Raw genomic sequence first — 13,872 nt, 5'->3', positions numbered from 1 at the left:
AATTTATCTATTTTGTCATTCGTGCTTTTGATATTATATCTAAGAATCCATTGCCATATCCATCTAAGATCTCTTTGGGCTGGAAAATTCCATCAGCCTTTGCTCATTCTATAAATAAAGTTGTATATGAATAATAATTCTATTTGTTTTACTGCTGAGAATTATAAAAGGGTTATTTTTGGAGTTATTATTATATTACCCTTACCAAGGAAGTGGCAGTATTTTAACTTTGGATAAAATGGCCCTTTAAAGATGGATAGGTTGGAACTCCTTGAGATAAAATGGAATAACACTGAAAGAAACTGCATTTTTGCTCGATTATAAAAAGAAAGGAAGAAGTGGAAAGAGAGGGAAGAAGAGAGGAAGGGAGAAGATTCAAATAAAAAATTCCCAAGTGACCCTGGAACTAATGTGTCTGAGGGTCCTCTGTATGACAAACGACTCAAGGGAGCCTGCGGCTAGGGTTCCAGTTTTATAGCCAGATTCTCACTCTCCATCATGCCACCCACAACATACACCATATCCTCACTTTCCAACTGATCTGATTTAGAATCTATGGTCCATCACTAAAATCACTCCCTTGTACACAAGGCCAATCCTTTGTCCCTTTCTCCCTTCACCTGATACACCTGGCAAAGATGAAACGCTGATTGAACCCAATTATCTACCTACTTCACAGTTGCATCGCAGCAACTAAAAATGGATGAAGGAAAATGTACACCATTTCAACAGTTCTCATTTCAAATTCATGGTCACAAATCTCAAGTGAGCAATAAGCACTGGTCAGTAACAGTGAAACAGCCTAAAATAACTAGTTTGTTCATTTTCCCAATATCCAAAATAACTGTTTCATACTTCCTCTGTTCCCAAACCTTCTAGACCTACCAACTACCTCAACTAATGACTGCATTCAGAAACAGAAGCAATCAGACACAGCTTCCTCTCCTGCCACCCAAACTACCTACCTAATCCATTCTCTTTCTTTTTTGCTGTTACAACAAATAATGTGTTCCCACTCTCATCAAAGTCCAACCCTTTCATTTGTGCTCTGGCCCTCTTATCTTCTCACTTTCTCATGGAACTTGTATCCCTCTCTGTCCTGCAGCGTCAATTTCTCCCCAATGGATGTGGAATCGGCATACAAGCCTCCTCTAGTATCTCCAGTCACTGAATCCACATTCCCCTACATTGACTATTCCATTTGTTTCTTGAAGGAGTTACGTAGGTGGTTGCTTTCACTTTTTTGCCTCATTTTCTTTCCTCAATTTACTCCAATCAGGATTCTTTTGCCTCTCAATTGTGATTGAGACCACAATTACCAAGGTTATCAGAGAAGTCCATCTAACCAAATCCAAGTCATATATATGTCTGTTCTTCTCTTTCCTGGCCCCTCAACAGTATTCAATACCGCCCTCTGTCTCGAAACACCTCCTTCTCCTGCCCCACACAGTGATCACCAGTGACCTCCATGACACTAAATTCATTTTTTTTTAAACTGCTATATAGTGATTATAAGTTCAGGCTATTGTGGCAGGTGGACCTGGGTTCAAATCTTGCCCATATTACTTTCTAATATCCAATCTAGGGAAAGATACTTAACCACTGAGACTAGTCTTCTTAATCTACAAGCTAGGGAAAATACTAGTACTTAATTCACAGCTGTGAGGGTTAAATAAGTATCTTTTTTTTTTCCTCTCTCTTTTACCTCTTACAGCATGTAACATTATTCACCCCCCCACGAAATACTCTCTTGCTTTGGTCGCTGGCTGCTCCTTTCCCAATCACTGTGATAAGCTCCTGTAGCTCTACTTGCCTTTTAAATTTGGGAGTTCATCAGGTTCTATACTTCCTCCCTAAGTGACTAACCTCCTCCATCTCATAACTGAAATGATAATCAAAACCTCGATGATTTCCAAGTCTCAATTTCTAGTCTATAATCCACTCCCCACCTCACCAACTGCCATCCAAACAATCTCTACCTGGATATCTCAGCTACCTCATACTCAACATGCTCAGAAGATAAGCCCCTATCCTTTTTCATGTGTTCTTTCCTCCACCTGAAACTCCCCTGCCTGTTGCAGTCTCCAACTCCTTGCTGTCAGTTTCCACAGTTCCATGTGTTTCCTTTTGTAACAGTCACTAAACTTAAATATATTTACCGGCTTAATGTATGCATTCCCTTTTAGACCATAAGCTCCATGATGGAAAATAAAACCTGTCTATACCACAAATACCTTGCCTAGTACCTCATGCATGGTAAAGGTTTAATAAATGTTTCTTGAATTGAATTTGAGCTATTTTAAAAGTTGTTGCTTATTTAATTTACTGAACTTTAATTTATTGAATTTTATTTGTTCAGATGTCTAATTCACTGTTAACACTTTTATTTCAAAGTACATAAGCCACTCATTTACATTAGTATCATTTCTAATCCATAAAAATACATTAAACAAAATTTAAAGGTACTTTTAAACATATTCTATTATGTTTGAGGAATTCTACAATTATCAATTGCCTCCAGATTTCAAAAAAGTAAAGAAGTTCAGAAGCTAGGAAAGACAAGTGAGGGTGATACTGTTTGCCTACTTTGAAATTTCACAAATTTTTTTTTTTTTTTTTGCGGTACGCAGGCCTCTCACTGTTATGGCCTCTCCCGTTGCGGAGCCCAGGCTCCAGACGCGCAGGCTCAGCGGCCATGGCTCACGGGCGCAGCCGCTCCGCGGCATGTGGGGTCTTCCCGGACCGGGGCACAAACCCATGTCCCCTGCATCGGCAGGCGGACTCTCAACCACTGCGCCACCAGGGAAGCCCTCACAAATTTTTTGAAAAGAATTTTAGTAAAAAGATGATTTTTTAAATTATGAAATAAATGGAGTATTTTTTAAAAGATTTTCTCCTTCAAGTCGTTTTTATCATTTTCTCCACATGAATACTAACTTCCATCACACTCTGTGTATTAATATTTCGTTTTTACTCATCAAAGATACACAGTGTCTAAAACAGTATTTTTGCTAGCTTAAAAGTCTTATCCATAGATAAATGCAGACTTTCCATTAGGCAATCTAAAGTACAGAAAAAGACTTATACGTACATACTCTTCACACGCATATAAGGGGGTTCATTTTGTGATACCAAGGAGCTATACACGTATGATTTGAACACTTCAATATACTTGAATGCTAAGATCTTTCAGAAAGTCATACTGATCACAAAACTAAAAAAAAAGAAACCACACTAAATTAAGGAAAGAGTTTTGTATTGCTCTCATTTAGAACACATGACACCTTAAAGGATACTATCATTGAGAAACTGATCACAATGAAAAAGGATACAAAACAAAATTAAGAATCAGAAAACTAGAGCCACAAAGCCTTAGGATTACTTAAATAAATAAATTTGATTGCAAAGAACCAGGCTTTTTTTTTCAAAGTATATGGGCAATTGTCTACCAAATAAGGGTTGTTTCTATTTACTCTAACCGCTAGAATATTTTATGAGATTGCTTCTACATGTTCTATAATAAAATAAAACACATACAAAAGCTTCTTTAATGTGTATACTAAAGGAATAAAGAAATTATAAATGAGAGGGCTCTATAATCTTACAAAAATACCAGGGCTTTTCACTGGTCTCCTAAAATTATCCAAAATAATTAACTAGTTATCAAAGAACCTACTTTTGAGATAGTAATGTTACACTTTTCTCCAGAAGCTCTTATATTCTTTGAATGCCACCTTTGAGTGTGTGTGTTCCTAAAACGATTATGAAAAGCCAATTATCAAACTATAGTAAAGACCTTTTTTTGCTTTACACCCTTTCACCCAGTAATTACACTCCTGAAGAATAACCATAAGTTCCAAGGATGCTTTATTCATTCATTCATTTGTTCATTCATCATTCAATAAGTGTTTACTGAACACCTACCATGTATTTATATACAAAGTTGTTTATCACAATATAATAGGAAAATACTGGAAGCAGACTCATTATTTGACAACAGAGGAACTGGTAGGAAATTGTAGTAAGTCATAGCCAAAACGTGATGCAGTCAGTCATTTAATATATTAATGATGAGTCTGAATATGGAAAAGATCTGTTACAGAGTTAAATGAAAAAAGTAGAATATAAAATCAAAGAAGACTTTCAAAAGAAAGTAGCTATTAAAAAAAAAAAGAAAGTAGCTATTGAACGAACACTGAAATAAAAGAGACTGCACAGTGGTGGTAAATCTGGGACTTTTCCTTTCCATATCTATAAAATTTTCAAAATAAACGTATACAACTTAGGTAATAAAAAAAGAACCAGAAACACCTTCTTTAAAAGACAAGCAATATTCATCAATCATTTCAGTTCAAAAGTAAAAACCACTGACCTGTCTTAAAATTCTAAACCCTGAATAAAACCATCCCAAATGACACAAATAAAAGTATCTTGACACAGACCTGCTCATGAGACAAAGCTAATTTTATAAATTTCTGATCAAAATCAGTGAGTAAAAAAGCCCAAGACTTTATAGAATGTCTTTTCAGATCATAAGACAGTATACTTTAGAAAATGAATAACTGCTGTTTATCAAAAAAGAAAAAAAAAGTTCTGACTGATGAATGAGACTACCTTCTCATACCACATCTAGTACTGAACAGTAATAACAAAACTTCAATTCTTTTTCTTAAACCAAATGCAAACATCACCGTTTTTTAAAAAATCACTTATAACAGAGGTATAGGAAAAAAATGACTGGAAGGTCATATAACAAAACATAACAATGCTGTGGGCACTAGAATTACACTTGATTTTAATTGGCTTTTTTCCCCTATATTTTCCAAAATGTCCATTATAAATATATAAACAAATATTGTAACACAGAAAAATAAATTTAAATTATCAAAAGAATATGCTGAAATATAGTCACTATATAGATTAGATTAATAAAAACACAACATTTGTAAAATTTAGACCTGTTCATCAAAGCAGCTCAGAAAAATCTGAAGGTCCTTCCGAATCAGTCAATACAAACATTATCTTTAAGAAGATCAAAATACTTTAAATTTCTAATACAAAGAGTTCATGATTTGAACAGCATATGTGTGTTTTTCTCTTGCTGAAAAACCTGTCATATATACAGCTAAGGATGTGTTTTTAATGATATACCCTATTTCTTTGTTCACGACACATCAACATCAATGATGTCATATAGCCCTTACAATAAGGTCTGTCAATAAATGCAGTGTCTATTAAACTGAGACAACATCAAAACATACAACTTTACTTACCACATAAAAGAATATATGTGTCTTTCACTGACTTTAGTGTAAAATTGTTTCAATTTAGTCAAAGAAAACGAAAAGGAAATTTAGAATCCATGTAATTGTAGTTTTATGAAGAACAATAATAAAACGACCATTGCATTTTAGAAAAGCTTTCAACACCTTGAAACATATACACATATTACAGGATAACTGCTAAGTTATTAAATAAGCAAAATGATACAGTATCCTAGCAATAAATATAGCATAGGTCTCTGAAATAAAATTGCCTGACTTCAAATCCTAGCTCTGTTTATTAGTTAGGAATAACCTAGGAAAATAAACTAACCACTACATGTTTCCATTTCTCCATCTATCTATAAAATACAGATAATAATAAGAATTCATACCTGGAAGAGATGTTTTTTAAATATCAAAGGAGGTAATACCGTATCTACATAGAGTAAGCAATTAAAAAAAAAGGCTTTTTTCCCCCTTTTTCTCAATCTAAATAGAATTTGTCATACATTTTGAAAGTAAGAATGAAGACCTCTAATTTTAAAAATTGGTATTAAAAGTCCTAAGTTCACTCAAGACCATAATTACCCTTCTGCAACCTGAGCACAATCCAATGGAACACTTAGATAAATGTTTAGAAAGTTCTCTTGTCAAGGTGACTTTATCTCAGTTGTTTCAAAAGAAGAAGAAAAAAAGAATGAAACACAAGGATTCTTTCTTAAAGGATGAACAAAAAGAATTTAGAATCACTGCATTTACAAAATATGATTGTCTTGAACAGCAAATTTACTGAGGAAAATGCAAGATTAGTAGTAAAATTCAAATATTTTAGCGTTTTTAGGATATTCAGTTAAAGTGTTGATGCCATCCAAATTACCAAATCTGTTACATATAAAATTGCTATTCTCTATAAAGAAATTTCAACTGTCTATGACTAGTCTGGAACCAGTTATGCTCTAACCTAACACAGCCATTCAACTATCTTTGGGATTATTGTATTGTCTTTTCTCATAAAGAAGTTAATACAGGTGGCAGAATGTAACAAAAAAAATCAACAGTGTAGAAGGCTTTTTAATAAATTTCATTTTGGCAAATGATCATATGCAAATTAGCAAATATTGAAATCAGGATGATTTTATTTATTTGTTCTGTACATATCTGATTAATAGGCACTAATTTTGTTGATGATAACAAGAGAACTCTATTGTTATACACAGATTAGAAATGTAAACACTTAGCATTTCCCACAACTACTGACTTCACAAATTATTTTGAATGTTATTTCAAATAACACTGTGAGTGCCAGAGGTTAGGTAAGCAAAGAGCTCTACTGCCCCCTAATGAAGTAAAACAAAAAAGCCCAAAAACTCAGAAAACTTGTTTTGAGGTATGTGTGGAACAGGAAAATAATCTTACTTTGCTAAATGCAGTAGACAAACAGTAAGAAAATTAACTGAAAACAACTAGAATATCTATGAAAATACTATAGGAAAAGCTAGAATCATCCAGTTTTCATGATAAAATTAGTAGCAAAACAGGAAAGCCTCGAGACAGAACTGTTCTAACAGAAAGGAGGCCAGTACAACAATGTTATCTAAAGTGACAGCAATTAAAACTTCGCCTCAGGCTACACTTTTCATGTGTATGTTGGAAGGGAATGAGAAGAAAGAGATTCTTAGAAACCATGCTTTTCAGTGAATTACTGTAAGTTTTCATTTCAGCAGCTCATACTTATTGTAAATACTATCAAAATATTCTCTTACAATTTGCACTGACTCTAATCCTCTCAGAATTATTTTAATATATGTGTACTTTCAGGATAACTACATTGTAAAACATACATTTGACGAAAAAAACAAACCATACATTTGAAAGAATTTTACCTGTTTCCTGTTTTAAACAAATGTCAATTTCTTAAGCATGACAACTGCGTACTTTATGATACTCTGCATCATAAACTAACCAGCGATAACTTTTAATCTTCCTTTTAATAAAATTTCCCCCTTCCTTTAACAAATTTGGTTTTTAAAACATGTTCCATACTCATGTTCCTTTTACCTAATACTCTAACCTGTCTAGAATTCCCGAATTCTCATTCACAACAGAGCAAATGTTTGGGGGAAGAGCAGTGTGTGGTCCTTAATAACAGAAGCTATGTAAAAATTAACATCAAGGAATCAGATATAACAAGAGTACAAAGAATAGAATACCAGATCATAAAAACATGGAGAAAAAGTAAAGCTTCCCAGCAGCAGTTCACTGAGGGGAACAGAGGTATGGTAGATAACTGTTCCTTTATAGCTAGGGCACATGTCCCTTGGAGAGGGCCTGTTTCTAACCAGGTTGACCGTGGTTGTACATTCCACTATATGTCTGTTGTTTACAATATATAAGAAGTAGGGACCGAATCCACAAAATGCCACAGGGGAGACAGGCAACACAGAGAAAGAGGGTCACTTAAGTCTGCATACGAGATGAAAATATCCTTTACATTCCTGTGCTGCTGCTCTTCCCAAGTGTCCGTTAAGGAAAATGGTTCTCTAGCTCTGCAAGTCATAAGGGTAACCAAATGTTCATTCAAAATTTTAAAACAGCAACAGACAGAAAAATACAAATGTACTCCAGCCTATACCTCAAATGAGTTGGATCTCACATCTGTATAGATTTCCTGAATAATATGAATGAATTAAAAACATGACTCTTTTAGTTGAAGCATTACTCATTCATTCCTACTGCCTAAAGATATAACTGACACAGAGACATGTTTTGAAGACACAATAAAGAAGCTGGGAGGACTCAAGCATCCCAGAGTTAAACACTGCCAAAGTTATGATGCTTAAAGTATATCAAATATAGAGTCAAAATTGTATCCTTCCAAGCTATAAATTCCATTTAGCTACTCAGACTGAACATATGATAGTCACGAGAAATAAAGCAGTGAACGTATACCTGGAGAACGCATATATGTACGTGTATATAGGTGTGTGTTTTCCCTCATGGAAGAGTCTCAGTCCACACCAGTGAGTTTCAGGTTATTATCCTAAAGCTAAAGGAATGCCTTCCCTAGTTCACGGAGAGAAAAAAAAATAAAGGACTTTCCAGGCTATCCTTTCCCTCCTCTATTCTCAGAAGCAAACATATGAAAAATATGATCAAAAATTAAAGGAAGAAAGAATGAAAGAAAAGGGAAAAGGTTAATTTCATCAAGAAATAAAGTTAGTGGCAGCTTTGGTTTAAAACAAAGAGATTTATTTATTCATTAGCCCAAGAAAACTTTTATTGATGATGATGAAGATGGCAGCAGCCAGCATTTATAGAGCATCATGTACTTTACATACACTGAGTATCTGATCTTCATAAAAGCCCTGTGAGACAGATATATTATTCCTGTTTTACAGATGAAGAAACTGACACTCATAAAGATTAAGTAACTTGCCCAAGGTTAGACCGCTACTAAATTGCAGAGCATATATAACACAGCAGTCAGTTCGACACTTAACCATTAAGTTTATGTTCTTTTCTGGTCAAAATGTGTGAAATGAAATGATTCTTTGCAAACACTGTAATAAATTAATAAATTATACATGTTAAGATCCAATTCAATTGCCTAAAATTCTGTGGACATGTAACCTGAGCTAGGCACTGATGCCAGTTCTTATGGAAGACAGAAATGTACAAGACATAATAAACAGTGAAAGTGCTAACAAAGAAGTAATAATATACACATCCTTCAATGCCCATTATAAATAATAACATTTCTTCCACTATTCTCTGATCACATACAGCCACAGTAACCTCTTCTTCTTCAGAGCTTCCCACCTCACTCTCACCTCTATTTCATTTGTCCTAAAATGAGACAGTCTCATTTATTTAAGGAAAGAAAGTCACTCCTCCTGCTCTCTCTCTTAAAGATATTCAATTGTAGTAAAAAATATATAAAAATAGCATTCAATGACAACTGAAATACACATTTCTCAATATGCTGTAGTATATTGTCCATAGCAACTCTTTTACCTTTGATAACATGTTCAGGTTTTCTTAATACTAAAGAAAAAAATCACCATGCAGTTTAAAACTAATCCAAAATTCTATTTTGTAATAGCTGAGATTTAAACACACACACAGACATACTATACATACACAAGCAGAACTCAGGTCACCTTCATATTTCAGGCACTGGCTGGACAACATTATTCCCTCTGCCATATGTATGCAGCTTAAAACACAAAACACCCAGAAACATCCACAATTATCTAAAACATTAAAATCATAATTTTATATAACCACTACCAATTTTTTCCATTGCAGAATTTAAAAGACATTATAACATATTCTTGCAAGAAAAGTACCTTGTAAGACAACCTGTTTTTTAAAATAAACAACAAAGTGATATGTAAATCTGACATCAAAACTTGTCACAAAGATCTGTCATTTTGTTAATCTTTCTTTCATTTTAATTAAATTATGTTTAAACCTTCAATTCAAAGAACAAAGACCTTGCTAACAATAAAGTACAAGACCTAGTAAACAAAATACATCCTTTCAGTGGGATACCCTTTCTTACCTTCGAATCCTCATTGCTCACTCCTAGCTGTAACACAGCTTGAGGAGATTTTAGTTTTGCTTGGGCAGAGTGAGCCATCTGAAGGTTAAGCTGCCATCCAACCGTCTCCAGCTACAAAAGACAAGCACAGATTGGAATCAGATGGTACAGAAGGAAGAAAACAGTCAACTTTAAGCAAATCTCCAATCAGCAGGAATGAACATGGATAGCCTGGACTTTGTGGAAAGTCAGTTCCAGAGCTCCTTTAACCTGCACACTCTGTACATTCTCCCTTAGGGCTCATTAGATTGGCCACGTGCCATGCCTGTCAAATTCAACAGTAAAACTGGCCTTTAAATACACTCTGTTCTAAAAATAAAAGTTCTGAGACTAAGCGATGAACTACACTAAAGGAGTCAATGGTTTTTAAATAGTAAATTACTATTTTAAAACAGTATATTTTAGGGAATTCCCTGGCCGTCCAGTAGTTAGGACTCTGCGCTCTCACTGCCGAGGGCCAGGATTTGATCCCTCCCTGGTCACGGAACTAGGATCCCACAAGCCATGCGGTGCAGCCAAAAAAACAAAAACAAAAAACAGTATATTTTAAAGCCAATGGTTTTTAAATAGTTATAAAATTTAACCAGTAAATAGCATATACTGGTGATAAGTACTTTAATGACCTCCTATTATCTTTCAAAACTCTTTGCAGTAAGTAGAACATGGTAGAACTTTTTTTTTTTAAAGGGAAATTGAAGTGCCCAGATGGTAAGAGGTTCACACATCTAGACACAGTTAGTGAGATTGGAATAGAGCCAGGCAAAGAATTGATATCTACTAGTGAGCAGGTGTTATCATGCTTTCCAAAGTATTCTAACTTACTATGGTTCCCAGTTATGACAGAAACTAATTAGAATACTTCCTTTGAATTTATTAACAACAGCAAAATTGAATCAGGAAGGCAAAAACAGTAAAGACACACTAAAACAGCTTAAGTTTCAAAATATTAAGCAGCATAAATGTGGCTTTACTGAACAGGACAGATTATTGGTTTCTCCAACGTCAAAACTATGAAGTTTTAAATCTAATTTCCAATAAATCTAAAGTATCAATATTTAGGGAAGTTTTGTGACATGTAATTGTCATATACCTCTGACAACATGACTCTAGTAATTGATTTAGTAAAACTACCTTAGCTACACTGGTAAGAATGGCAGCCTCACAACAATTTTTACTTAACTGGAATACTAATTGCTAACTTGAAAGACTGTTCAACAGCTAGAATCACAGCAGTGACTCAAAGCCAAATTGGAAAGAGAGCAATGAAAGTATTATCTATTCGAGAGAGGATGTGATGAGAAAATAAAGATACAATTCTGTACTTTCTGGCACTGAACCTTTTAGAGTTTATGGGTAAAAAGGGGGAAGATGTTGCAGAGACATAATCCATAGTACCACAAGTAAAAAAATCAATTTAATGGTACATGTTAAGGATCCATAATGTACTGATCTTTAACACTGATTACAGCAGTAACATAGTCTCTAATAGCAGCCCACTACTTTTTCAACAGTCACATGCTATAGACCCTCCAATGTAACAGGAAAGAACATGTCATAACTACTCTCATATATCCAAGCATTTTGATACACATCACCATCTTAATTGAAAAGCACCCTCTAGGTATTTGTATGGACCTGTAAGACACTGTTTTGATCTCATTTAACTAATCCTATCCCTGTCCTTTAAGCACTTAAGATAAATGAAAAAGATAAATATTAAGTGAATAAATTGAAATATGGTCCCACTATGGTCAGGCCTTTGCATAAATTAATGTATGCTCACTCACTGCACAGAGGTAGAATGGGAGGATTGAGATCACTGAACTTAAAGCTTATGCTTTAGTTCATGCTTACACTGCCACTCACTAGCTAGCTGACCCTGATAGTTAAGTCACAATCTTTCAAGGTCTCAATTTCCTCATAAAAAAATGGAAATAAATCTACCTGAATTATCTACTTTTCTGAGTTACTGATAATATCAAATAAGAAAATGCATATTCAAATTGCTTTGGAAACTGCAAAGCATTATAAATATAAGGCATTTGGGTCGCCTAATTTTTCCTACAGTATCTTTTTTTAATAGTATGTTTTAAATAGAGTTGACACTCTATATCTATCTGCTGAATTGAAACAAATCAAAAAATACAAGGAAAGGTAAATTTTTAAAACCATCATAACTAAAAAGAGTTCGTTGGTTGATGTTCTTAAATTCTAGAGCCTTTTCTATTGAATTCTGTGATTTAAAAATATTTGTCCCGGGCTTCCCTGGTGGCGCAGTGGTTGAGAGTCCGCCTGCCGATGCAGGGGACACGGGTTCGTGCCCTGGTCCGGGAAGATCCCACATGCTGCGGAGCGGCTAGGCCCATGAGCTATGGCCGCTGAGCCTGCGCGTCCGGAGCCTGTGCTCCGCAACGGGAGAGCCCACAACAGTGAGAGGCCTGCGTACTGCAAAAAAAAAAAAAAAATTTGTCCCATGCCCCCATGAAAGAGTAATTTTAAAAGTAAAAACAAAAAATTGCTAAACTCATATGTAGGTATATGCACATACACACACCCACTCATAAAATTTCACAGAAAAAGATCAGTATTCAGAAAACTTAAATGAAGAGGGAATAAAAGATAACTAGAATTATTTTAAAAAATACTTTGCAGTTTCACAGAATAGTAAGAAAAACAAAACTAACAAAATATTTACAGTGAAACTAGGAGACAACAGCAACACTACTTGAGATAGGTACTCTTATTATCCCCATTCTAGAGATTAAATATGTAAAATGTAAACAACTGGTACATAGGAGTAAAAAGTATATGAAGATTCCTTATGTTATTATTCCCACTTTTCTCTGTTTGAAACTATATCAAAATCAAAAGTTACAGAAATTAAAAAAAAAAAGTTACAGAAATTGATTCAAGTAAAAATCATCCATGGATACTAAATTTAAGTGGAGAAAGTTTGATTTGAAATGAACAGTCACAAAGTTTCTGCCCACAATTCCTTTTTAGTTGCAAAAGAAGAAAATAATTATGCAGTTGAAAAAAAAAGCAACATTTTAATCAAGAGATCAAAATTAACATCACCAAAAAGTAGCAAATGGACAGCAGGTGCCTCTAGAAATGATATCCTGCGAAGACCACAACATCATTTACATAACTTTCTAGCCAAAAATCATAACTAAATTTGATCATGAAGAAACGACAGAAAAAAACAGAGAAACACATAAAACAAGTGGAAGGTACACTTGAAAAACATCAATGTCTTAAAAGACAAAGAAAAGCTGAAGAAAGAAGGAATTCCTTAAACTGCTTAGAACATATAGTATTTTCTGGGTCTATAATAGGCACTGGTAAAACAAATATGAATAAAACAAAGGCCCTTTGCCAAGGTGAAAATCTTACAGTATACTATTTAATTATTCCTCTGAGACTCCTAAGAAACAAACATGATAGTCATCAATATTTAATTACATAGGAAACAAAATCTAGCACAGAATTTTGACTTAAGTTAGCTAAACTACATTTGCTTCTATTTAAAAGAAAATTCTGTACAGTGTATATGAGGCATTTGTACATTAAAATACCAGGAACCATTTTAATATAATTTGTTTCGATATCTCATATTCAAATTTAAATCTGAGGGTGTTTATACCTTAACCAACATCTTAAGTTTAAATGTCTTCAAAATAACATGAAACACAAGGAAAATGAGCCACTAATATTTTTAATGTTTTCCAACCCATGCCAAAACTGTTCACATGATAGTTCTTAGGCATCTCATTTACATTACTTATTACCTGACAATGTCACTAACATGTCAGTTCAAAATATAAGGACTTCATTCTCCCTCTAACTTCCACATAAAAAAACTCAGCATAAGCTTAAATTCTCGTAATTGCTTTGTAAACCACAGTTCCAAGCATATGCAAAATTAGCCAAAATTACAATAATATTAACTCTTTTAAAATGAGAAAGAAAATGTAAAGTTAATCACCATACTTTAACTACTGG

At 34.1% G+C, this 13,872-nt stretch overlaps 1 protein-coding gene across 3 annotated transcripts in view; it reads right to left on the bottom strand.

Moving 5' to 3' along the window:
* Positions 1-13,872, bottom strand: part of COMMD10 (COMM domain containing 10) — a 162,348-nt gene that overhangs the window by 122,635 nt on the left and 25,841 nt on the right. For all 3 annotated transcript variants that reach the window (XM_029217029.1, XM_029217027.1, XM_029217028.1), the window contains exon 5: positions 9,829-9,939. In XM_029217029.1, the coding sequence (XP_029072862.1) occupies positions 9,829-9,939 (111 nt within the window). The remainder of the gene's footprint in view (positions 1-9,828; positions 9,940-13,872) is intronic.

Source organism: Monodon monoceros, unplaced genomic scaffold (assembly GCF_005190385.1).
Source record: "Monodon monoceros isolate NGI ecotype Baffin Bay Population unplaced genomic scaffold, NGI_Narwhal_1 Super_Scaffold_12, whole genome shotgun sequence".
In the NCBI taxonomy this organism is placed as follows: domain Eukaryota; kingdom Metazoa; phylum Chordata; class Mammalia; order Artiodactyla; family Monodontidae; genus Monodon; species Monodon monoceros.
This window is presented reverse-complemented; position numbering and strand designations above follow the sequence as displayed.